A 27,515-nucleotide genomic window follows, 5' to 3' on the forward strand; every position below is an offset into this window, starting at 1 on the left:
TTTTTTCCATTCCATCTCCAAAACACACCACTATACAAAAACCAGACCACTTCCCTCCTCAGAGAGAATAAATATCAAATACCTGTCCTGTCAGCCAGAGAAAAAAGAGAAAAAGAAAGAAGCACTGAGAATCACAATTTGATCTGCTGACCAGATGATTTGATTATACATCAATTAAATTCCGATTATTCTATATCATTCCAAAAGATACTACTACCAACCTAGTACCCAACTATCGAGGGACAGAAAAAAGGTACCTCCTCATTCTTCCCTTTCTCCATATTGATCAATGCTGCTTTCCCGAGTACGAGTCACAGCAGACCGAGGTCGAAATGTTTTCCATATATAAACATTCGCCACCGTAATAAAGTCTAAACTTCTTACTAAAACCCTTTCACAGATCCTCAAAGCTATATCACTATGTTAGCTCATAACTCAGCATCGAGACGTCAGTTACCACATCATCCACAACAACCTTCTTATACTCAGCACGGTTCCATATTTAATCCTTCTCTACCACACCAACTACCACAACTACCTCAACAACCTCACACTCCACTACAACCACAACCACAATCTCAATCTCAATCTCAATCTTTAACTGCTTCAACACTCACACCACACTCAGCTTTTACCACAAATAATCTTTCAAATAACAATACCTTTGATTTTGAAGGCGATCAAATTCTATTCGATATCCCTCAACCATTATCATTTACCGCGAATCGATTCCAACAGCAAACTCCACTACGAACTGCCGAATATTCCTCGGATAGAATCTTTCAATTGCCATCTCATATGCAACAACCTCTGCATTCGAATAGTTTGATGTCGAACGGTCAATTGACTCCTACTTCAACTTCCAGACAAAATCACCATCGAGAGTCTTCGCTGTCGTCATTTGGATCTCCAGCCGCTCCAGCTTCACCTTACGCACCATCCACTTTGAATCCTCAAGTAGCTGGCGAATCATATCATGATTTCCAGGACTTCCATCCAACAGCATCGAAAACCTTGACACCAGCACATACACCATTACAAGAGAATTTCTTCTCGTCTCAGTACACACATCCAAGCCAATACCAAAATCAGAACAACCTTTCCTTCACAATGCTTAACGACGGCTTACCAAGATTGACGGGCAACGAGCTGATGTCGGCACCAGAGATTTATCACAGTCAAGGGTCGAGTAGGCCATCGCTAACTACAGTGGCGAGTAATGACTCACCCTCGACGCCACCGGCCTGTGAGGATGAAAGACAACAGTTCGGTATGACTTCTAGTGTGGATTCCTGGTTGAACGAATACTTACTTTCATCCGATTTCAAAGCCTCTCACAGAACTTCTCCGCATCAAATGCCAAAACTCGATCGCACGATGACGGATGCTTATAATGATGAGCTATTCAACCCCAATATATCCATGATTTCCGCTCCTTCCACAACTCCTGCTTCGACTCAAACAACCTCGAATCTAAGTAATGATATATTTACGCAAAGGCTACAAGCAGCAAATAATGGACACCTGAGTACTCAACGAGAAGCCTCGGTCTTGTCTCCTCGCCAACGCTCGCCTTTTCAACCAGGCTCACCACTAGCTCCTACTCCGGGAGGGTACAATGTCCACAATATGGGATTTGGAACTGCAAAGCACATGCGAGAACAACAAAAGGCCGAGGACGACGCGTTAGCTATGCAAGTCCAATACGAGAGGAGTAATCCAGGACAAGTTACACCAAAAACGATTTCGCCAAAGGATGTCAACTTGGTGTACAACGAAACCGAGGAGGATGCAAACAACCCATTGTTTCCACCACCACGACCTGTACAATCAAAAGCGGGTTATCGTCAGCAGTCATCGATTGATCCAGAGCCATCCGAGTCGGAAGATCTGTCATTATCACAACAAAGCTACGCTAGTATGGCTACAACTCGACGAGAAAGCTCGTCGGCAATTTCTACAACCTCCCAAAACACCCCAACGCAGTCTCAGTTCAAATCTACAAGTCCTACAATCACACGAGACAATCTTCGACAAATACCACAACATTATCCATTCGTCCCATCCACTCAAAGACAAGCAAGTAACATTTCAAACATGTCGAATTTATCGAACATTTCCAATGACTTTACACCAACCTTAGGGTCAATGGAGTCTAGCAGCAGTGATTATTCACCCGATCAAGAAATTCAGAGACCATGCGATACATCAGCAGGTAGTGGAACATATACATGCACATATCATGGATGTACATTAAGGTTCGAGACACCTCCCCAACTTCAAAAACACAAGAGGGATAAGCATCGGAACTCGACATCCTTGATCAACAATATGGGTGGGGAAACTCGGGGTGCAATGACATCAATGGCGCAAAAGTTAAACAGTCAAAGTGGGCCTCACAAATGCGAACGGATCAACCCATCAACAAATAAACCCTGCAACACCATCTTCTCTCGTCCGTATGATCTTACCCGACATGAAGATACAATTCACAATGCAGGAAAGCAAAAGCTGCGATGCAAATATTGTACCGAGGAGAAGACATTTAGTCGAAATGATGCTCTTACCCGACATTTAAGAGTTGTACATCCCGAGATTCCGGCGACTATTACGAAAGGAAAACGAAGAGGATTGGGACTTCATTCAGACTAAGAGTGTTTCTACTTTGAGATGCTCTCCTCCTCCTTCCCGTTTGGGGATTTGATAACCATCAGTAACCAAATTCCATGGTAAATGGGATGTGGTGGAATGAAACGAAATGAGATAACTGGAGTCAATTAATCAGCATTTTATTATCGATTACGAATAATGAAATGATTGGTCGTTTCTGACTCGAGATGATTCATTCTAAGGAAGTTTGTGTGAAGGAAGATAATATTCGATCGCACCACCTCAGCCACATCCACCTCCATCACTCCACTTTGTTGGGTTTTATGCTCACCCCAACTCCACTCCACTTTTAATAATCGGCTGTTGACTTCTCCTTCCCACCGACCATCCATCATAGCTACCTACTACCTAGTACCCTAGTACATTACCAATATCATCATCATCATTATTATCATCATGATCTACATGACTGGATTGGATTGATTGGATGCTTTGGATTTGGCTTGGACTCGACGGATTCTCATGATTGGAAATGGAAATGATAATGGAAATTGAATTTTCTGGAGTGTTTGTGATTGGATGATGAGATGATTGAAATATTATCTTCTCTTCTCCAAACTCAAACTCCTCGACTCCATTTGCTCCAAGAGTCCAAGACTCCAAGTCTCTATCTTATCGGCCTTGACCGCATTCTTTTTGGGCATCTAGATTCCAGGCCCCTTGTTTTTCTTGACTCGGAATTCAAGGGAACTTAGCCCGCATTGATCCATGGGGAGTGTTTTTTTGTTTTTTTTTTCAAGAAATCCATGATTTCATGATTCATGGATTTCTTGACGGGATTCAAAATAGATATTTGATGACGAAATCATTTATGCACGGTTTGATGCACGAAGGGTCTTTTTTTCTTCTCTTTTGTCTCCGCATATTTGTGGATACCAGATACCAACCACAGGTAATCTGGTTTATTTATTTATTTCAAATGTTTCGATTTCGGAAGCTCGGACTTTTATCGACAAGCAAACTCGGCAGACTAGAACAGTCCGTCAACTCAATTGAGCAATGGGGGGGGATCCGTGGTGGTACACTTTCGGTTCTATGACATCATCATTGATATCACGAAACACTCATGACGCTGTACACTTTGACACGTTCATACCTTCACACCCTCAATTTTTCACACATTTACAAGCAGAAGATTGTTTGTAAACGGTCATGTGATCCACACAAACACAATGTATTATGTCCTTATGATTTTCAAAAAAAAAATGTTATGAGTGGTCAGGATCTGGTTACGGGTTTATTTTTTTGTCTACTGTTTTGATTGTTGGGAAATTTTCATCTCAAAGCGCATTGCGAAAAGGCATGGAATGGGATGGAATAAATTATACTTGATTGACTTTTAGCGGGAATTGGGCTTAAGGGACATTGGGCATAGCATTTTGGGATACATTAGTCAATTGGACTAAATTTATTTTACTTTGTCAATACTCTAGCAGTCAAAATATTTCATGTTTTTTTATTTCTTCATCCCCTTTCCTTTTCTCTCCTTTGGGCTAAAAGGCCTAGATGGAATTTGTACATTATCATCATTACTACACCGATTGTATCATATTCTATTGTCTTGTCACTTTCTCATCACATTCTTTTTTTCCTTTTTCAAAAGACTGTATAATGAACTCGATGGATATCCAAGAAAAGGGGAGAGGAATGTATTACGAAAGAGTATAATCTCATTCTCGTGTTATGATATAGGAAGAGATAGGAAGAGATAGGAAGACATATTAAAAATATTTAGAATTTAGATGCGTATTATACCATGATAGTAAATCAATTTTGAATCATCATTTATCTATTGATTAGTATGAGATGTGAACCGTTTGTGACTTTTAGTGTTAATTTAACTGTAAGGACATTTTTGATATCTAACTCATTCGAATAGGTTTGCGGGTTTTTGATCTTGAAGTATTGTAATCAATGAATAAATGAACATAGATGAATGTAGATGACTCTATCGATATTATTTGATAAAGTGAGATGAAATGAACAAGATAAGCAAGATTATTCAATATCACTATTGCTCTTATACGATATCCGGATATTGATAGATACCATAGCCAGGTAGGTATTTAAAGAGAGATGGAAGTTGGTAAGTGGATGATGAGAGTGATGAGAGTGATGAGAGTGATGAGAGTAATGAAAGTAATGAGAGTAAGAAAGAATTAACTCGCAATAAAATAAAGCAATAAGTCAAGAGTAATGAACAAAAAAAGTTATAGCGTGAAAGACGAGATATATATAGGTATCAAGACCAAATTGTCATTGAATAATCTATAAAACGATATCAGGAGATCAGGAGATCAGGAGATCTAAAGGGAGTGATGAGAGACGAGATGAGCTCAAAATGATTGATTCATATAAAATCTGAATAACACCTCTTCTACTCTAACACCCTATTTTCTATTATCTATTATCTCACTATCAATATCAATATCTCTCTTTCGAATCCAAATCCTGATCTAGAATACTAATGAATAGGTACCTACTGTATTACATTTCGAGTTTGTGAGATGAGTAGGAAATCAATCATTCGAATTGAGAAAATCAAAGGGGAACTGTATCATTTGACTACAAATGTATACACCCAAGTAGAAAACATAAAAAATACATTGGAAAGAAATCGATTTTGTGGCAAGTTCATTGCATTTAATAATGACCCTTTACCAGCTACCAAGATAGGACTCGTAATCATTCAATCTCCTTGAGAAAGAATAGTCAACCTCTCTCGACACTGACCATATACCATGCAAGCCCAGACCGAACCACCCAATAATAATCACTGTGTATGAAGTTTCACACTTAGACAAATATAACATGTAAAAGAAGAACAACTTTTCATTTCACATCAAATCAATAGCTGCTTCATTTTATTTTCCCATAAACCATATAGATCATACCATGCATTTATCTCTCATCTAATCATCGATACCTAGACATGAATTAAATTCATCCCTAATCTAAGCAATACTGTCATCCATAACTGCTGCCCGAGCATCGGCATACAAAGGTCTAATTCCCGTCCATTTTTGGAACTACACAGTGAGTATTAGTAAGATCATTCAAATTCACCCCTAACAAGCCAGGGAAAATGGGAATCATCAAGATAGACTAACCTGAAACCACCCCTGTGCGCTCAAAACCTCCAACCCAGGAATCGTAACCCAACCAGCATCTTCTGCCATTCTCATAAGAGGAGTTTGAGAAGGCTTATAAGCCATCTCCAACAGTGTCCTCTGCTTTCCCTCGTCCCTCTTCTCATGTCTCAACAAAATGGCAAGAATTTCCCGCATGTTGCTTTCAATCGGGCGATCAGCAGGTATGGTACTGATAGCAACCGAAGGAGGAATGGCGAGTTCAGTCGCCGAAGTAGTGCTTGGAAGCGGGATTATGTTGAAAGATGTAGGGAAAGAAGAGATCAAAACTTCGAGTTTGGAAGGGGTGCGCGCGACCATGTAGATAGGAGAGTGACCGAGAGAGTGTAGGGCGTAGATAGCAGCGCGAGCAGTACCTCCAGCACCGATGACGAGGGCGGGAGAAGGTGAGTCAACGGGTGATGGAGTATAAGAGGCGGATATGAGTGAGTGAGTCATTCCGAGATAATCAGTGTTTTCACCAATGAGACGGGGTGGATTATCTGCACTAGGAATGATGGTATTGACTGCACCGATGACCTTCACTGCATCAGTGACCGAGTCGAGAAGAGGTATGATGTCGAGTTTCAATGGAATTGTGACAGATGCACCACCGAAATTTGGAGCACGAATGACATCTTGTACATCAGATGCTACATCAGTTTCCAGTCTAGAGTATTGATGGGGCAATCCTGTCTGCTTGAAAAGAGTGTTGTGTAGCGCAGGTGATCGTGATTGGGAGATAGGGGTACCAAAAAGATAGAATGATTTTGGCTCTATCTCTCCAAGAGTCGACAAAGTGGATCTGATCTCAGCAGCGGAGAGTTGACCAGGAGCTGCTTTGAAAGGCAATGCTGGATGCGAAACCGGTGTCATGAACCCATTTAAAACACGACTGAGTTTTCCAGCCACACCCATGTTGATGGCAATCAAAGGTGTATCGTGAGCAACCGCCATCGTCTTCTTGAATTTAGCAAGAGCAAAGTTATCCTCGATACTCTTAGCAGATCCGACAAGCTTGATAATATCTCCATATTGAAGAGCTCTATTGTAATGCTGGAACCATCCACCATTTTTCCACGACAAAGTTCCCTCAGGGTCATGGTGTGAAGCTATAATTCTAGAGAATCCTTTAGCTTCAGTAACTTCCTGTAGAATCTCATCAGGGAAAGCAATCTCCAAGTCGATATATTCGATACCCATCTTCACGGCCAGCTTATAGAGTTTTAGTGCCTCTTCATGTGCAGCGTCCGGGAAGCGACCTCCCTGACTAACTGTCCGCACGGTAAAAATCACAGGTAAATGAAGCATTGATCTCAGATGTGCAATCTGAACACTTAGGAAATCAACACCCGGAATTCCATTCGTGGAAGACGGATCCTCCAATAAATCAACACGCACTTCTACAGCATCAGAGCCCACCGCAATGCCAGGCAATATATCTGCTGCTGATGATATATCAGGCATTGTGAGGGAAACGAAGAATGAGTGTGACTTGTTTCGCATCTCATCAAAGTGTAAGCTCTTTCCTGAAATGTGATGTAAGAACCTAGAGAAGTCCTGTTCCGCAACGGACAGAGCACCAGTCCCGCTGCCCTTACTATGGTATTGGAAGTTACTGCATTCATTGAACCAGGGCTTGCGACGAATGTAGACTCCCATCATATCCTCAACATATGCAGGTCGAGTTTTGTCTATGCGAAGATAATCCATGACCTGCTCTGTATCTCTGTGAACCAAAAGGACAATTCCACCAGACTTATGGAAATTGATCAAGAGCTCACGTGCCTCAGGCATCTCGACGACTCCACCACCACAAGCAAACACATGCTTCTCTGACTGGTCTTTCAGGCAATGCTTCAGAAGGTCTAGTTCAGCAGCTCTGAAGAAATCCCAACCCTTCGATCTGACCATGTCAGGTATTGGCATTCCCGAGACGCGTTCCAATTCTACATCAAGATCCTTGTAAGGTCGTCCGAGAATCTTCGCAGCCCAGGCACCAGCGGTGGTTTTTCCAGCTCCACGCATGCCAATAATGAAGATAGACTTGTCTGGAAGGGCAGGAATTCCACTCTTTTTGCTATGCGTAGCTTTGACTTCCTTACCAGCAAGTCCTACTTGGAATGACTGCGAAAGGATATCCCACCATCCTGGCCAGGTCTTGCCAACACATTCACGCTCTTCAATGAGAACCGGTTGGGTTGCAGCGACGGACAACACACTGAAACTCATTGCAACACGGTGATCGTCATAAGAGTGAATGCCTTGAGCTGGGTGCTTCAACTCATTTATAGGTAGACCATCGACCTCAATTCCATCTTCGAGCTCACGACATGTAACGCCGAACTTTGCAAGTTCATCTTTCATGGCTTTGATTCGATTGCATTCTTTGACGCGCTGGTTGGCGATCCCCCTTATTCTAGTTGTACCCTTTGCAACTGCGCCTAGTACTGAAGCGGTCAAGAAAGCGTCTGTCATTGGCTCCATGTCAACCTCCTCAATAGCTTGAAGTGAACCGATGGGAGGACCAGTCACAGTGGTAGAATAATCAGTCTGTACTACAGTACATCCCATTGGTTTCAAAACATCAATAGCAAATCGAGCATCACCTTGAATCGATTTGGATCCAATATTTGGGATCGTGCAAGTAGTTCCAGAGATAGCAGCTACAGCAAGTGGGTAAGTTGCCGAGCTAGCATCACTCTCAACCACATACTCTTCTGGATTTTTGTAGACTCCTTGCGGAATATGATATGTGTGTTCTTCCGTCTGTGATCGGACGACGTGGATACCGAAAGCTGCCATCATCGCTGTTGTCATATCAATATAGAGTTGGGAAATTGGCTTCCCACCAACAAGGCGTAGAGTCACCGGATTCTTGGCGTATGGAGCACACATAAGAAGAGAGGAGACATATTGAGACGACACAGTAGCGGCTAGATTAATGTCTCCTCCGGCAAACCCACCGGAAGCAGCAACATTGACCGGAAGACTGTGTTCATTCTCAAGGTATTCGATATCAACACCGTTGGTACGTAACGAGTCAACTAATGGGCCAATAGGTCTGACCTTCATACGTGCATTTCCTGTAAGAACGGTAGACTTTGTTGTGGCTGAAGGCTTGCACAGCGAGAGGACGGTTGTGAGGAAACGAGATGCAGTGCCTGCATTTCCAATATAGAGTTCTGTAGGACTGGCATGCAAATCACCCCCTTTACCTTGCACACAAAGAATCTCACCTGCGTCTTCCCATGCATATGTAGCACCACCAAGCTTACCGATTGATGTAAGCATGAATTCTACGTCATCCGAATGCAGGAGATTCTTGATGCGACAAGAACCTGTGCCAAGAGCCGCAAGTACAAGTGCTCTGTTAGAAACACTCTTTGAGCCTGGTGGTGTCACCTCCACCTTCAAAGTCTCGGGCACGCCTGGGGTAACTTCTATCGAGTCAGATAAGACGACTCGGATTGCTCGGTCCTCCACGACGCTGGCCTTAGGTTCATGTGTTTTACCAATGGCGGAAAGCAAAACAATCTTCTTCTTCTTTCCATCATTTTTCTTGTCAACACCCATTTTCTCTAATAAAACATCGACGGGGCATGGCTTGCCTGCCGTGAGCTTTTGGATGCGCTTGTCTGCAAGGGAAGTGGGGAGGCCATAACTTGCTATGCATTTGACAAGACGAGCAACTGCTCCTGGTTTCAAAACACCCAGATGTCGGGCCAATTCCGCCTCCTTTACCATTCCAATAGCTACAGCTTCTCCGTGAAGAACCTGCGGTGTCAAGATTGCTTCAAATGCGTGTCCAATTGAATGGCCAAAATTTAAAATATTTCGTAGTCCACCTTCTCTCTCATCTGCTGATACGACATCTGCCTTGGTCTTCGCTGAGCCTAGCACTATTCTCTTCAATATGTCCTGGATAGGAGCTAATCTTGTAGAACGTTCGGTATTCTTGGCTCGAATTGTAGTCATAATAAGATTTGCATTATCCTCAAGGGCAGAGAATTCAGTTTCGTCCCAGATTGCGGCAGTTTTGACCACTTCTGCCATGCCATTGATAAATTCGCGAACCGGCAGGGTTTCTAAGAATCGCAAATCTATGTAGATTCTCTTTGGTTGCCAAAAGGCGCCAACCAGATTCTTTCCCAAAGGCGTGTCGATTGCGGTCTTTCCACCAATTGAGGAGTCAACCATGGCTAGCAATGTTGTTGGTACTTGTACGAATCGTACACCGCGCATGAAAGTTGCTGCAACATAACCAATCATATCACCAATGACTCCTCCCCCCAAAGCAATTATAACTGTGTCCCTTGTACATTGATGCGACAACATCCAATCCTCGATCTCGGCCTTTGTTTCTCTGCTCTTAGAATTCTCTCCTGGGGGAATTTCGTAGGTAAGAAGTCGAGGTGTTGAGCTCGATTTGGCAGCAAGTGCCTCGAAGGATTGCTGGAAAGCGGGGACATAGAGGGGTGAGAGATTGGTATCTGTGATGAGAACATAGGTAGATGAGGGGAGGTCTGAGAGCAAATCTTCTGCAACGAAATTGCGCCAGATATCGAAATCAACAATGATGTCTTCGTTTCCTAGAATGGCGATCCGCGTGGGATTTTGAGGAGTTGAAGATCCCATCTTGAGTTGACCTGACCCGACTTCAGACCTCGAAATGTTGTAGTAAAGGGTCGTCTTCTCTGTCTGTTTCTCAATGACGGATGTGTGGGTTTATTGACGGGAGAACTTATATTTGCCAATTGCCCATAAAGTCAGCAAGGCAAAGGTACATCCACTTATGATTACTTAGTACTTGAAGTAAGAGGGGAAGTATTAGAAAATGAGGGACTCACAATCACAGTGACTCAATGGTTGACTCAATGGTCGACCCGGATCCGAAACTTTTTTTGGCAGGGATTTCAACTGAAGAGCCGAGATCGCGCTCGATGCAGGTCCCGAGTGTGAATGGGTTGAATGGGTTATTTGTGAAGATAAAATACGACGTCGATAGAAAGACCTTGTATTTTTGTCTTTTCTAACTGCTCACTATAAACACCTCGATGAATGAATTTCAAACAAAGACATATAATCTATTTAACCTGGTACCCTCTTTTTTTTCAGTTGTTGTCAATTCTGCTCTGTGCGTGCTTCTGCATCTTCACAATAAATCATTACTAAGCACACAATCAGCAAGTGATTTGATTATTGGGTGCTGTGGTAGTATACTCCCGTCAGCAGCACATCTCCAGACCACAACTCCGTAACTTAACCTTTACCTGACATCTGTCTTACTTTTCGATATCTCCGAGGAAAACATCTTCTGAATCCTTCGCTATGTAGAAATCGTTTGGAGATGAACTAATTGATCTTCTCCGGTTCATCAACTTTCTCCGGTTCAAAGAAACTCCTAGTTTATCTTGGCTGTCGTCGATCCCAGACATGCCGGTGAGCTCAAATGTCAGACTTCCACTAGATATCGAAGAATAGGAAAGCTGGGTTCACTGGACATTCTCAAGTGAGAAGCAGTACTAAAATGTCAGCAAGGAATCACCCAAGATCTAATTGTCTTATAGTTTTATTATCTCCCCTTCTTAATCTTGGTACCTTTCAACTTCATGACAAGATGTATCACATCAAAACTCCTTCAATCTTTGTATCTTAGGCTCGTTCAATACATCAGATTCTTGTCATAGTTGCTAATGGGATTTAAAGCAATTTTAGGCCTAGCTTCCACTCTAGGACTTGTGAGATGGTGAACATTATTATTTACATCCAACGGGTGAATGACCTATATCTCGGTCTCTTTTCACTCCTGTTGTATGACAGCAAAATACCCTCCTATTGCGTGCGCCTTCCGGGGTTCCTGAAGCGCTCTTGTGACGAGGGAAGCTCTACACATTCTTACTCTAGCTGTTAGATACGCTTCACAAGTTCTCTATATTCTATCCACGAGATTCAAAATGGCTGGAGTCTTATGAGTATCAATACTTTCACCTTGAGATGTCTCAATACTTATCCCGCCTTGAAAGCGATCTCTCGACAAAGATCATGGCTGCCGAGGCTACCTACAGGCTTCAACACCATGACAATACTTTCCATCCAATCTATACACCACAATCGTTTCTCAAGATGAGCAATAAAATAAGCATCGGGTTCTGTCAACTAGGCGCTAAGTTTTATTCTTGATTGCAAGTTGCAGCGTTCACTTGGCATTGCAATTGAGCAGAGTCGGTATTGCCATGAAACAGGAGTGTATTTTGCAAGCAGACTACAATTAAGTAATTGAATGAGAACCCTTACTTTCCCGTGCCACTGCCTATACGTTCTTTCATTTCTTTAGTAATAGCCTCTTATCCTTACATGTTTACTGATCGAGCGGGGTCTATGAAGCCATCAAGAGGGACTTACTCTGTAGAGGGGGAGTTGTCATCTCTGGCAGTGACAAGTCGGAAGCGGCACTTCGATGGAGAAAAAAATGTATATATTGATATATCAAACAGCATGGTACTCAGAAGCAACTCAATCATAGATTCATATGTTCACATTGAACCTGTATGAATTTCCACCGACGAGCACTTTCCTCGTTCCAGCCATCTCAAATACACCACTTGTGTTATTCGGTGCATTTATAATGACGTCCACAACTCCTTCATTCAATGTCCACTTCGCGCTCAAGCTTCCATTGAAAGCAGTCACCACCCTGGCGCTGGCAGTCTTGAGCCCCATCGCCAAACCAACATCCGGATTGATAATCCAATTTCTATAGCCATACCCAGATGGGCCATTAGCACGTCTCAATCCAGAAGCCCATTCGGTAAGTAAATATGTAGGTGCTCCGCCCCATGGATGTGCAAGACTTGTATACAAACCAAGTCCCGGGTTACCTTCAAGATTTACATACTCCCAGCTTGCACCTGTGGATGATTTTGGGTTTGACAACATTGGGGACCAGAGGCTTTCGAGTAAGCTCAGAGCTCTGCTACTTTCATTATGTGAGATAATCGCTGCAAGCAAGAATCCATTTATATTAGGCGAAATGTTTGTGCTGAGATCCGAACTATTGACTTGTGTCGAATCTTTATATCCCGGCCCAAGCTTCAGGGCGTCGAGAGCTTGTAAGGATTGAAGTGCTTGGGTCGTGTTTGCTGTGCCTGATGTGATACAGAATCCAATTGCGGCAATAGAATAATCGCCAGGCGAAGCGGCAGAAAGGGAATAAACACCGGCGGTTGGATTCCACAACTGCTTGTTGACCGCAGTGGATATTTTCGTTGCCGCGGTTTGATACTTGGTAGCCGACGCCAAATCATTTAAAGCCATAGCCACTTCCGCGAGCTGACTCAAAGCTTGCACGAGGGCACAGGAGACAGCAGAGCCTTGGCTCGGACCAATGAACGAAGTGAGAAAGACAGGTAGACCAGTGTCAGGACTGAGTTTTGCAATCAACCAATCTGCCAGAAGTTGCCAGTTTGACCATGTTTGATGTGCAAACTCAAGATCATTGCTTGACGAAACATAATTCGAGTAGGATATCAATCCAAGAATTTGGTAATCAGCTAGAACAACACCATAAGTTTCAAGACCAGCGGATGAACCACTACCAAAGGCAAATGTCTGCTTCGCGCCAGATGCATTGTAACCAATCGGCGGAGCAAATGGTAAAAGTCCATCTTCTATTTGCCAGCTTAGAAAGGTATTCAAAGTACCCTTCAAATGGTCATTTCGAGAAGTAGTGACCGGGATTATACGGCCGGTGTGATAAAAATCGCCTAGCCATACTAGGCGATCTCGTTTCGCACCATCTAGACACGTTGTTTGGAGATTAGAGTGAACGCCGTACTCAGTCAGTACCAAATCTGTATCAGTCATCATTGTGTTATTATACAAAAGTGAGTGATTGAATGTGTCCCGAACGATCACATTTTTAATGTAGCCAGCCTGATCTTGCCAGCCACCAAATCCAAAAGTGCCAGCCGTCTGTATTGGTGTTTCACCAACATAGTAAGATGACAAAGAAGTATTGAAAATTTCTGCGTCATCTATATATACCGCAAGGTTGTCTGCGGTATCAAGGATTGTCCGCACCGTATACCAGGTGTTCTCTTTTATGGGAGGTGTATTGAATACATCTAGGCGATAAGAAGGAAGTGTCGTGACATTGACTAAAGAATAACCATAGGAGAGAATCAAGGAATTTGGTGGAGTAAGTGTAGTGTTCGTATTGACAAAAGTTGTATTTTTAGGTAGCTCCCCAATCAGATTCAATTGGAGGCCTAAGGGTTTCGCAATTGGGACGCCAATTGCCCAGCCTATGCCGCCTCTTTTGATCATAGTGTTGAACTCCAACGTGTAATTCTGAAATGATGAGCCTTTAATTGTAAGTCCTGGTTTCATACCCCTTACAAGAGCACCATTCACACCAAACTCCCACATGGAACCCTGGGTTCCGCGATCGATGCAGGCCAATGACGATGCCCTAGCTCCAAGGGCCCAAATATCGTTAAGCATGACATTGTCGGACTCAAACCCACCGGGCAGTGTAGTGACATCAATATCCGATACTGACGCAGTAAATCCAATAGTTGAAAACGTTACACTTCCCGATGTCAAGAGGCGGATTGATTGCCATCTTTGTCCTCCTTGAAGTAGAAATGCTTGGAAAGGTCCAGTCTCGGTGAGTTCAAAGGTTTCAACACGATACGTATTTGAGAGACCAGTTGCAAAGGGGAAAGGTCCGTCAGAGAAGTTAGCATTGAGACCATTGAATTCTTCCGAGTATTTGACCTCAATTTGCATTTTCCCACTGATGAATTCTACATCATAGTATGGATAACCTGCGACCTCATGGCCATAATCTAGCGTGGCCACTGGTGTCGATGGAGTAAGCTCAAATTTGGCCCCACTCGATAGGGGTAAAGTTGGTTCGGTCGCCAGCCCTATTCTAAGTGGTTTAGTCACAGAAGTAGACGAGCTGTTCGTGTGTAAGGTTAGCATTTTTTTCACATTTATTTCGATTGTTAACATACCTGTGAAGATCTCGGAAATGGGAGGAAAGTTTTGATCCTGTCGCAAGTGCAGCAATCTGAGATGTCATCAACAAACATGTTGTAAAGTAATGAGCGATACTCAGATTCATGATGACAATATCAACCATAGAATCTGCAAGTCAGAATAACTCAATCTCCTGCTCCAACACGGAATGTGTGTGGTCACGTGCTTCCAAGGAGACGAAGATGATATGCTTGAGCTTGAAATTATCCTGATATAGGAGACATTCAAGAAAGTTCTTATACTGATACGAAAACATATCTATGAAGAAATGGGTGGTTGGGGTTTCTTCTCTGTCGATTATGTGATGTAGCTAAGTGAAATCTAACCATCGTCGGGTCGGTATGGGGATACGATACGTGAAAGTGGGTGGGAACGGCATTCGAGAGAAGATGCGGAGAATTGTGGGGTATTCGTACGCGTCTCGTGCATATCTGGTGATCGTACTCCTAGTCAATTGTACAAAGTCTCACGGCCGACAGCCAGAGCCGAATACCAACAACCTACACCTCGATCGAAATTTGATACCATATTAATAAATCGATATCACTTTTTAAAACTTTCAGCAATGGTTTTCCATCGAATATTGATTTTCTATGTATAATTTGAAAGGATTCAAGATACAAAACCATATTAAAAGGCGATTTCGAAAAAGACTTGGCTGTACTCCACCCGTCCACTACTCAAGTACAAGATCTATGCAATTGTTTGCCGTTCCAGCTTCCGAACTTCTATCTTCAACGTAATGCCCTGTCCAGACCAAGTTAAATGGCGAAACAATAAAGTTCCTCGAGCTTCCAGAGAGGGGATGAATGTCTTTATAGAGACAAGTCTACTTTCTCCTCCCTGCTCGGTATAGCCATGTATATTTGCCGAGCGTGGTTGGTAGTCAGGAGTCAAAAGCCAATTCTTGATACTCGAAAGCGTTGCCTATCTTTTCGTCGACAGGTATAATAACAGGGAGGTCTTTGGCTGGGGCTGGGGAGTACAATGCCTATCTGACAGTGACATCAAATTCTTTTGAAAGATGTTCATACTTACAGAAGAGTTTTCAATAGTCCGAACCACAGTCTGGCAAACAGAGCTTTCAATCTCTAGATCTAATCAAACATCCGACAAGTATAAGATAGTTGGGATTAAATGTTTTTCGGATATTATTCTCTAGAGTGTGAGAAAATGATGTTTAAAGTGATTTATATATTGAATAAGAATATCAATAACTTTATAAATAATATTGAAAATAAGAAAAATAATGTATATATTATATATAATAATTCTATTAATATAATTTTAATTAATATCGAATTTGATTCAATTGATATAAAAATATTATATTCAAATATTCCTTGTATTTTGAAAATAGAGATTTATTTTGAATTTATAAGATATATTGATTCCAATTAAAAGTTATTTTTATTAGTTAATATTTGAATTGATTAATTATTTACCTTTTTTTATTTTTTTTATTTTATTGAAGTAATAGAATTGATTATAAAATAAATAAAATTATATATATAAATATCAAAAGATAAAAAGCTTTTGAGATTATAAATATTTCTATAATATTTTATAAAAACAGTCAAGGTTTATTTTTATTTAGGAATTTATATTTATAAATTTTATGTTTAGAATGTAGATGTGAAGGACTGTCATAAAAGAATTCAATTCTACCTTAGAATCTAAAACTAAAGAAGGAAGAAAAAAATAAGAAGAGAACTGTAAAGGCTCCGAATTATATATACCAATAAGTTATATACTAGACTAAGGTTCTAGAAGCTAAATAACTAAGAAAGGAATCTGAAAGGGACTGAATCATCATATTACCTTTTTGTTTGAAAAAAGCTCGTCCTTAAGCACTTATTCATCTCCTTATCTCCAACAATATCATTATACTTATTATTATCATCTTTATAGTGTTTTAGCTATTGAGGTAATGCCTTAAACGGGTTAAAAAGATCTTGATTGATTAGATGATACTTTTTAAGTTTATAAAAAAAGTATTTGAAATTATTAGTAGTATACCAGGTAAGATCAATATTATAATTACATCATTGTATTCGATAATAAATATTATTACGAGTGCTTTTCGAAATTATGATTTATTCGATTTCCTATTCTTCTTCACCAGTAATATTGATTAGAGGGTCAGGATTGTTCACTTGATTAGAAAAAAAATCATTCGCAGCTTTTCGTAGCTTTTCAGTTAGAAATGTATCGAAAATTTTCATTATATCTAATAGCACTAGCTTAAAGGAATGCTTTACCTTTTCAATAATAAAGAACTTGCCGTTTATTGGAAAATCTAGCTTTTTTGAAGAATGCTCGGTTTGATAGTATTACATATCAAACCATACAAAATCGCCTACTTTGAAATCAATAAATTGTTGATGTGTATTAGTTTTGAGCTAGGCTTTTTTTTGAGCGTCTATAAAGTGTTTTGTAGTGAGTTTCCATATATCGTGGTATCATTGAGCTATAATGTAGGTTTCGTTTATATTGAGCTTATTCTTGATTTTAATATTATAAAACTTTTAATTCTAAAAGGTTTGTGAGGGATAGCTGTATACAATTTCAAATAGAGAAATACTATTAAGAGAATTGTGAGGTAAGATGAACTGTATGTAATTTATTATCAGTAAAAACTCTGACCAATTATCTTAATAATAGAAAACGAAGGATCAAAGTCTCTTTTGAAGGTATTGATTATAGATTTCAGTTTATCTATTAGTTTGAGAGTAATCCGTAATTGAATAACTAATATTAGTATCTAGAATCTTTTGAAATTCTTTTCAAAAACTTGATATAAATTAGAATCTACAATCAGATATTATGAAAAGAGGAGAACCGAAATAACAATAAATATAATAAATATATAATTTGGCTGTTGTAATTAAATCGATCGTTTTTTTGTAAGGAATGGAAATAGCTTATTTGCTAAATCGATTAATAATAACAAATACATTATCATATCCATATTTATCTTTGTTGAAGCTATAATAATCTATAATAATATATTTCCAGGATCGGCTTGATATTGGCAATGGGTGTAGTAAGCCAGGGGTTTTGTTTCGAAGGATATTTATTCTATAACAAGTATTGCAATTTCAATAGTATTGAGTTACTGTTTAAGAGATTCCTTACCAGTAATAGTAATTGGTTAATAACTTCAAGGTTTTTCGAATACCTAAATATATAGTAAAGATATTATCGTAAGCTTTTCGGATTAAAAGGGTATAAAGATTATCTGTATCAGGAATTATTAGTTTGTCTTTATATAATAGCAGTCCATCTTCGAGACTAAAATGATTATCGTTTTTTTATACTTGTTTCTGTAAGGTTTCTAAAGAAGAAGTATAGCGATTAGCGAATAGAATATAATTGATAATCTATAGAACTAGGGAAATCGGAGTTAGATCTAGAGTTCGGATAAGAGTTTTTTCAGTAGGATCTGATTGAAGCTTACAAGCCAGAATAAGAGAATCGATTTGATCGTCTTTCAGGAGTTGCTAGCAGTATTGCAACTTTTTCTTTTGATTTTGGTTATTGAATTCATCGATATAGTAGGTAAGAGTGTTAATTAATGGATTATCTTTTTCTAGATAATAGTATATTACAAAATTGTAGTTCGCCAGAAGTTTGATCTATCGTGCTTATCGGGAGTTTAAGGCTTTTGTAGTTATAAAATAGATTAGTACTTTGTGATCGATATAAACATAAATCTAGTATAGTGTATTAATAAGTTTAGCATACTAATATCCAAAGGACTTTATAATAAAGAGTATCTCTTTATTGTAAACTTTGTAATTAAATTTAGCAGAAGCTATAATTTTTGAATAGAATCCTACAGGTAGTTAGTTTTTGCTATACTTTTACAAGAGAATATTTGCTATTATTTTATCTGAGGTATTTATTTTCAGTATATATTCAAGGTTTTATTAATAATACTGTAAAACAGAAAAGAAGGTAAGAAAATTCTTAAGAATATCAAAAGTATATATACAATCATTATCAAATCGAAAGGGGATATTATTTTTGATTAGATTAATCAAAGATTTGGCTAATATATCAAAGTTGTATATGAATCAGCAGTAGAAATTATAAAATCCTAAAAAGGACTGAATTCCTTTAACTGTAATCGGATATATCCAATTATATATAATAACAACTTTTTCAGAATCTATTTCAACTCTTTTTGTAAAGATTATAAAGCCAAGGTATTTAGTACAAATAATACTAAATTCACTCTTCTTTAAATCGATTTAAAAACCAATATCTCTTAAGCATTATAAAACCTTTTTCATATAGATCTGATATTCTAAAGGATCTGAAAAGTAAATCAAGATATCATCCAAATAAACTATACAAAAATCATCAAGATAATTAAAGAGAATATTATTTATATAACATTGATAGATAATAGAATTATTAGTTAGACCAAAAGGAAGAATACAGCATTTATAGATTCTATAGCGCGTACGGAAAGTTATATATTCTTCGGATTGAGGGTTTATTCTAATTTGATAGAATGCTTAACGAATATCGAGTTTGATAAAAATCTTAGTATCAGTAAAGCAACTAAGGATTTCGTTAATTAAAGAAAAAGAATATCGATCCTTTCAGATAAATGAATTCAATATACAAAAATCAATACAGAATCAAAGACTTCTATCTACTTTTCTTACAAAGAGGATAGAGACTATAAATAAAGCTTGATTAGATTCAATAAAGCCTTTATAAAGATTATCAATGATATACTTCTTAACTATTTCGAGCTCTTCAAAAGACATCTTATAAAGAAAACTATATTTAAAAGCTTTTTCACTATTATTTTCAAGGGTAATCTTATGGTCGTATAATCAATATAGTGATAGTATATCCGATTCGGCTTTCGAGAATATATCAGCATAGTCTTCATATTCTAATGGAATGAAAGGTTCTGTGTTTAGTGCAGATAATGAGGCTAGTAACGAGTATGCAGCTATACAGTATTACAATAGGCTAAAATGAAGGTTTTGTAATATAATATCAACTAATTTAATTGATCTTTCCTTTTTAGAGTGTTGATCGATTAATTTGCTAATTTCGTGGAAAGAGCTAATGAATAATTCATTGTTTTGTTAATGTATATAGATCAAATAGAATACGGAGCCTATAATAAAAGCAATTCGATTAGACACTTTGAAGTTATCTGAAGAATATAGAATAGAAAAGTGCTTTTTATAAGATGTAGGTATAAGTGAATTATTCTTTAAAACTTTATATAATAAATCCTTCAGAATTTCGTTTATTCGCTTGATACTTTTGGTTATTGATTTCTTAAAAGTATTACCAATAATAATCAGAATTGAGGATATCTCCTTTGAGATCTTTTCGAAATTCTTTTTTAAAGGTTTTAAGATTTTGGAGCTTTCTTGAGGAGGAATTTCTAATGCTTGGATATCAGGGGATATATTAGATTCTGTTGAATTATCCGAAAGAGTGATTTCATAATCAGAATTAACTTGTGAAATTAGATTTGAAGAATAATATATATTATTAAGAATAAGGGATTTTCGTCTTCTCCAATATTGATCTAACTTTCAATCTTTTTGCTCAGCGTTTAATTGCATCACTAAATCTAAAGGCTTAGGTTTGAGGTCTTTCTAAGAGAGAATATGATTGGAAGCAAAAGAAAGAGTTGGAGGATAAGAACGGGGCTAAAGCAGTTTCTGTTTCTTGTAATCAAGAAAAAGGGAATGCTCAGCTAGCTATTATCATCCTAGAATAACATCATTGTTCTGAAGAGTAATAATCAGAAAAGAAGTATATAATTGAATACATTTATCAATTGTAAATGTAAAACGAATATAATGTATAATTTGTTTATCTATAGTATTATTATACCCTTTAATAAATATCGAAACGGATAGTTTAGCAATAAAAATAATAAATACTAAGGAGATTTATTATAAAAGGGTTTCATCAATAAATACATATATCACGGTGCAAGGGATAGGTACTAGATTGGATATATGATATTCTATAAAGAGGTTGAAAGTGGTACGATGTAACTTTGCCATATAATGGCAAAGATGACTAAGCATCCACTACGCTAATATACTACGCTAGTGAACCCGTAACAGTACCCCCCCCTTTAAGACTTGCTTGTCCCAAACAAACTGAAAGAAAGTATACTATACAAACCACACTTTCTTTTGTTATGATGAATGCCTTCGCTCCCCAAATTCTTTTACAGCTTCTTGTTTAGGAATCAAAATTGCCTTAGCCTCCGGGTTTTCCAATACCCATTTCGATAGACCTGGTTTCTTTAGGTATAAGTAATGATAATAAGCTATGATCTTTTCATTACCCTTAAGATCTAAAACTGATTATCAAATTAAAGTATAATATCTTTATTTAACTAAATAATAATATCCATCCTCATTATAATTATCTAAAATACCTTCAAATACCTATTTCTGAACTAACTCCTTTTCGCCATCTTCCCTTTCAAGGACTCTATTCCATATAATAACAATTTCTACTTTATTGATCTAGGATTATATCGAAAACCATTTGTTATTATATACTAATAGAAATAAAAAGTAATAAAAAATAGAAAAGATTTGTATATTCTCTAATAATTGAATAAAACAAGATTATAAATAAATTTTAATAACTTTATAAAATCCAATCCATTTATTATTTAATTTCTTTATCTTTCGAAAGGTTTTTATATTCTTTATATTAACAAATACCTTTTGTTCTATATAATATTAGGGTGAGTTGGTTTGATATCGATTTGTATACTCCTTATATATATTTATAGCTTATTTAATAAATACTTGAAGTTGATCTAGAATCCTTTCTATTCTATTTACTGTTTTATTACCCTTAAAGAATTTATATTTTTAAGCTAATATTATTTCTAATAGGCAGAATTTGCTTAGCTCCATATCAATATTTGGATTAAAACTGTAATTAGTAAAAAATAAAGAATATCCTGTAGTTTCCGAAACCATATTATTAGAAGCAAACTCTATTAATAGTAATTATTTCATTCAATTATTTTGATAAAAGTTAACAAAAGCGTATAGGTATTACTCGAGAACTGAGTTGATATGCTTTGTCTGCCCATTTGTTTGTGGATGAAAGGCTGAAGAATATTTTAAAGTTACTACTAGTCTTTCCAATAATTACACCCAGAATTCTGATACGAACTGTATATCTCGATTCGAGATAATATTGTTTGATATACTATATAGGGTATATATTCAATTAATAAATATATTAACTAGTTTTTCTATAGTTAAGATTCTTATATTAATAAAGTGATATATCTTTGTCAATCTATATATCATTATCAGGATATACTTATATATCGAGTTGTAATATTTACTTTTTGGAAGAGATATAATATAATTAATTGATATATCAGATTATACTCAAAATAGAACTAGGAAAGGCTTTAAGAATCCTAGTAAAACTGATTTTGATAACTTAATACAAGTATATAACATATATACTTACATATATATACCAATCTCCTGGTGTATATTTGGCCACCAATAGATTCGGGAGATAATGTTGATAGTCTTGATACATTCAGAATAACCAATCGAATCGGAAAAGTGCATCCTATAGATAATTTATACTTTCAGCTTATCATCAGGCGGTATCCAAAGCTTATCACAATAATATATCCTATTATTGGATACTCTACAGTCCTGTATAGCGATTCTTATAATCTTTTGGAATTCTGCTAGTCATTTTTGTATATACGGATCTTTAATTGCTATTAATAATTATTATATTATATTGAATTTCATATAGATATTATTAATCAATTCATTGATAGACTTGTTTTTCATAGATATTATTAAATCCATAAATACTAGTATTATTTCCCCTATTAATTCTTTATACAAATCAATATTGAATCTTTATATTAATAAAACTATTCTTTCTCTATTCTTCAGTCACTTATTGTTAGGATTCGAAAGATTTAATCTGTCTTTCTGCTTGTAGCTCAAAGTATCCGGATGAATAGCTTTAGTACCTGGTCTGTATATAATGTAGAAGTTGTATTGGGATAGAAACTCGGATTATCTAACTTATCGTTAATTGAGGGCCTTTGTTATAATAAAATATTCTAAGTTCTTGTAATCTATAAGAATCTCGAACTCCTGTTGCAAGCCCTGAAATTCAGATTGCCATTCTTCTATTAACTTGATTATTGTTAAAAGCTCTTTATCATAGATTTTGTAATTATATTTTGCTATTGAGTATTTTAATAAGAAGTAGGCTATTGGTTGTAAAATATTTTTATTGTTGTATTGAGAAAGCATTTCTCTAGAAGCCTAATTTGAAGTATTAGTTTCTAAAACCATATATTTGTTATAATCAAAATATATAAGGACAAATGCAATTGTAAAAGCTTGTTTTAGTATTTCGAAAGTATTTTTATACATTTGATCCTATATCCAGGAAATATCCTTATATAACAAATCGTTTAAAGGATAATAAATCTTTAAGAAGTTTTTTATAAATCGTTAATAGAAATTAGCAAATCCTAGAAAACGCTGTAGATCCTTTATTGAAAGGGATTGTTCTCAAGATATAATTGCTTTGACTTTATTGGTATTTATTTTGATATTATTTGTGGTAATAATTAGGTTTAGATATTATATGGATATTGTCTCGAATTCGTATTTACTAATATCGATCTGTAAACCTACATCAGCAAGTTTTTGAATAATTATTTGTATATACTCCCTATGTTTCGTTTTATTACTAGAATAAATAAGAATATTATCAAGGTATATTATATAGTATTTATCAAGTTCATTAAAAAGTGTATGGTTAATATAATACTGGAAAGATGCTAGTGTATTGTATAACCTAAAGGGTATAACAAAAAATTCAAATAACCCAAAATATATAATAAAAGCTGTTTTCCATTCATTTCCTTCTATAATATATAATTTATTGAAGATAGTAATAATATTTAGTTTGAAGTAAACCTTAGTGTTATATAATATATTAAAAGTTTTTTATATAATAAATAAAGGATAGTGATTCTTTATTATAATATTATTTAATTCTTAATAATCTTAATAAATATAGATTCCGCTTTCTAGCTTTATTGCTAAAAGGAGTAATGCTATATTATGAGATTTTGATTTCCGAATAAATCTTTTAAAGAGATTATTATCAATCTATTTCCAAATTATCTTGAGTTCCAATAGTGATAGTGATCGGTTTTTGAAATAAGGTGATTCTTTGTTTAGTATTAATTCGATTCTGTGATCTCAAGCTTGTTATAATAATAATACCTTAACATTTCGAAAAAGGAAAACTAATAATTTGTTTCAAAGCCAACTAAAAAATATATTTTGTATCTCTTTATCATTGAAATCTGGTTTTTTTGTTAAAAACTTTGATATATTAGTCTTAAAGATTTTTCATAGATAAGCTGGTTTATAGTAATCTCGAATAAAATTATATAAGTGTAATAGTATTATAGAAAATGCTTCTATTAAATTATTATATTCTTAAAGTATATCTTTATAACTTTATTTATTTTTGGTAAAGTTATCTATAAAAACATAATCGAGCTTATATTTAAATATTATAGTCTAATCTAATTTATTCCAAATAATTTGTATTATATAAATATTGTTTTGTTGATAGAAAGAAACAAAGCTTGAGATATGTAATTATCAAATATCTTTTATATTTGGGCTTATTTTGTATTCTCGAATTGTTAGTAATAATATCGAAAGGAATAATAATGGTTTTCTTGCTAGGTTTGGTTTTCTTCATCTTTGTCCTACAATCTTATTCATTATTGCTGGGTATATCTTTAGCTGGTTTTGTATTATCTGTATTTGTATATCTATATTCCCATTATAGGCCTTTATATAATAATAGTTTATACTAAAGGTGAGTATTACTTTAATAGGTATATCTTGTTCTATATCAGGATCTTCAAATTCATAATCACTATCAAATTCGTTATTATTCTCTATATATAATAATCAATAATCTTTTGTTTTATAAGCTTTTTGAAAAATGATCTTTAATAATAATAATATATCCAAAATCCTTTTGGTTTTTGAATTAATGCTTTGAAGAATTAAGGTATTATTAGATTATTACTAAATCGATTTGATTATAAATACTTGAGAGCACAAACTCCCCTTACGACAATATTGCATTACACAATATCGAAAAATAAAAGAAAGTGTTATATTCGCTTAATCTATATATAGGTTATAGCGTTATAACCATGGTAAGCCAAAAATGACTAGTATATTAGGGGAGAGTTTTGTAATAAAAAATATCCAGATTTTTAAATATAATTCTATTGCTATAGGTATAATAAAGTATTCCATAATAATATTTGTTACATTGTTGTTGGCTAAGTAAAATTGTTAGTGATAAAATAAGAGTTGGGTGTGAATTTTATATTGATTAATAAATAATCGGTTAGTGAATACTTTATTGGAACATCCGCTATCAATTAGATTGGTTATATTAAAGGGGGAAGTGTGTATTGGAAATATAATAGTTTAGATAAATAGAGATTTGCTATTTATAGAGCTGAATTGTAATAATTCAATACTATCTATAGTATATCTTATTTATTCCTTGTTTCTTGATAACCTTTATAGCCGACTTATTGTGGAAATAATATATTTCCCAGGAACTTATATGTGCTATTGGATAGTGATAGTGATATTATACTATTGTGTGAAGAGATATTAGAGGCACTTTTCAAAAATATTAAAGAACCATTTTTGATATAGCCATGAATTGCATTAAGCTATTATTATATGTAGGGCTATTGTTGATGGCTATATTCCCGAAAGTCATTCTGATTATGATTGTTATTGTTTCGATATTATCCGTCTCAACTGAATTGTTGGTTTTCTTTTCCGATATTACTGCAATTATATTCTGATATTCTTTTTAGAGATTCTATATTATATCCTCTGGCCACTTATTATATATCAGCTTGTTTTTTTGCATTACAATTTCAAACAGAGTGATCTGGTTTCTTATAATAATAATAAAGATTGAGATGGCGTTCCTTTTTGTATTATTATATCTTATTTTAGAATTTGACTGTATCAAGCTTTATAGGGTTATTATGTAGAGTGGTGATAAATATAGGGGGGATTGTATTGAATCGAGATTAATTATAATTGTTTTTTAATAAACCTATATTATAATAATCATTCTCCCAGCAATTCTAGTTTTAAATTATGAATTTCTTTCTCTACTTTTTAATATTATTTAGTGTGTAGAAGCTTGAGTTTATACAAATCATAAATTTTAGTTCTTCAAAGACTTTTTGCTTTAAAGTAAAAACTATTTTTCGATTAGACTTGTGATATTGATTGTTTAAGTATTCCAATTGTATATAGAATATTATAAAGGTCTGTTTCTTTAGTATCTTGAATTTATTAAACTGAATCACTACTTTCTGTTTAGAGTCGATTGTAATATAAAGGCTATCAAGCTTTTTGAGAAACGAATTGGTGGTTGTATGAATTGAGTTATTTTGTAAAATATCATTAATATCTTTTAATCATTCTTGATATATATATTCTTCGATAAAAAAGGCTATATACAAAAGTTTCTTCTTTTTAGTATCAAATATAGTGGTATTAGATATTCAGCAGATTTGTAATCCTTATTTTTAAGCTAGATATTTGTTCTATCATATTATTATACCAGTCTTCTTTTCTTTAAAGATTTCCAGGTTTTTGGAGGTTTGTTATCAAGCGCTAGTAGATGAGTTGAGAGTTTGGGCTAATATGTTTTACAATAATTGGAAAAGCTAGTTTTATAATACTATATTCAGTTATATCTAGATTTATAAGTGGATTTGTATATCGATTAGGGCTATACACTTGTTATTCAGATCTGCATCCATCCTAGTCTATATGTTATAAAGTAACTCTAATAAATTATTAACAATACTATATAAATAATATAAGTATAATTATTCATTCTTAAAAAAACTGAGTATTAGGTTTTGAAGATTGGGGTTAAAAACACTTAAAAGTTCATTCGCAAGCTATTACTATTTAGTAAAGACAATTCAAATATTTGTTTTAAGATTATCAAATATTTGAATTTCGTTTTCTGTAGACAATAAACTAAATATATTTATTATTTTAAAGGTAAAGATAAAGATAAGGATAAAGACGAAGATGAGAACAAAGATAAAAACGAGGATGAAGATAAGGGTGAAGATGAAGTCTCTATTAGAGTATTATTGTTAAGATCGGATTGCTATTGATATATAGTAATAGGATCTTTAAGAAGGTAGAATATACTATTATAGTGCAAGAGATAGGTATTAGATTGGATATATGATATTCTATAAAGAGGTTGAAAGTGGTACGATGTAACTTTGCCATATAATGGCAAAGATGACTAAGCATCCACTACGCTAATATACTACGCTAGTGAACCCGTGACAACATAGCTATTAGCTTCGGAATTAATAAGGACTTGAACTTGAAAAGCAGTTTCTTGCTTCGAAATCGTATAAGAAATAGTTATATAAGGACCTCCCATTAGCTTTCGTAAATCAAAGTATCTCATATCTCTCAAATACTCTAGAAGGGAGACTTTTTCTAAAGTTCGTTTTTTGAAAGCTTTGTATTTATTATTTCT

The 27,515-nt window shown here is 35.7% G+C and overlaps 3 protein-coding genes across 3 annotated transcripts; 1 reads left to right on the forward strand and 2 right to left on the reverse strand.

The window, feature by feature from the left end:
• Positions 1-420: 420 nt before the first annotated feature.
• On the forward strand, positions 421-2,652 carry EAF02_001412 (uncharacterized protein; the record flags this gene model as incomplete). The annotated part of the gene is made up of 1 exon (XM_038897460.1): positions 421-2,652. One exon carries the CDS (start codon positions 421-423, stop codon positions 2,650-2,652), a length of 2,232 nt encoding a protein of 743 aa, XP_038762435.1.
• Positions 2,653-5,624: 2,972 nt separating this feature from the next.
• On the reverse strand, positions 5,625-10,436 carry EAF02_001413 (uncharacterized protein; the record flags this gene model as incomplete). The annotated part of the gene is made up of 2 exons (XM_038897461.1): positions 5,625-5,699; positions 5,781-10,436. 2 exons carry the CDS (start codon positions 10,434-10,436, stop codon positions 5,625-5,627), a joined length of 4,731 nt encoding a protein of 1,576 aa, XP_038762436.1.
• Positions 10,437-11,050: 614 nt separating this feature from the next.
• On the reverse strand, positions 11,051-15,172 carry EAF02_001414 (uncharacterized protein). The gene is made up of 2 exons (XM_038897462.1): positions 14,822-15,172; positions 11,051-14,766 (listed from the first exon to the last, which is right to left on the reverse strand). The coding sequence occupies exons 1-2, from the start codon at positions 14,947-14,949 to the stop codon at positions 12,327-12,329; spliced, it is 2,568 nt and encodes an 855-aa protein (XP_038762437.1). The 5' UTR covers positions 14,950-15,172; the 3' UTR covers positions 11,051-12,326.
• Positions 15,173-27,515: the final 12,343 nt, after the last annotated feature.

Source organism: Botrytis sinoallii (genome assembly GCF_014898435.1).
Source record: "Botrytis sinoallii strain Bc 23 chromosome Unknown BSIN_002, whole genome shotgun sequence".
In the NCBI taxonomy this organism is placed as follows: Eukaryota; Fungi; Ascomycota; class Leotiomycetes; order Helotiales; family Sclerotiniaceae; genus Botrytis; species Botrytis sinoallii.

Excerpts from the sequence above, each read along its gene's own strand:
- EAF02_001414 (XM_038897462.1), bottom strand. The coding sequence starts at position 14,949 with ATGGTTGATATTGTCATCATGAATCTGAGTATCGCTCATTACTTTACA. Across the intron at positions 14,767-14,821 it reads CATTTCCGAGATCTTCACAG|CTCGTCTACTTCTGTGACTA; the intron begins GTATGTTAACAA and ends ACACACGAACAG.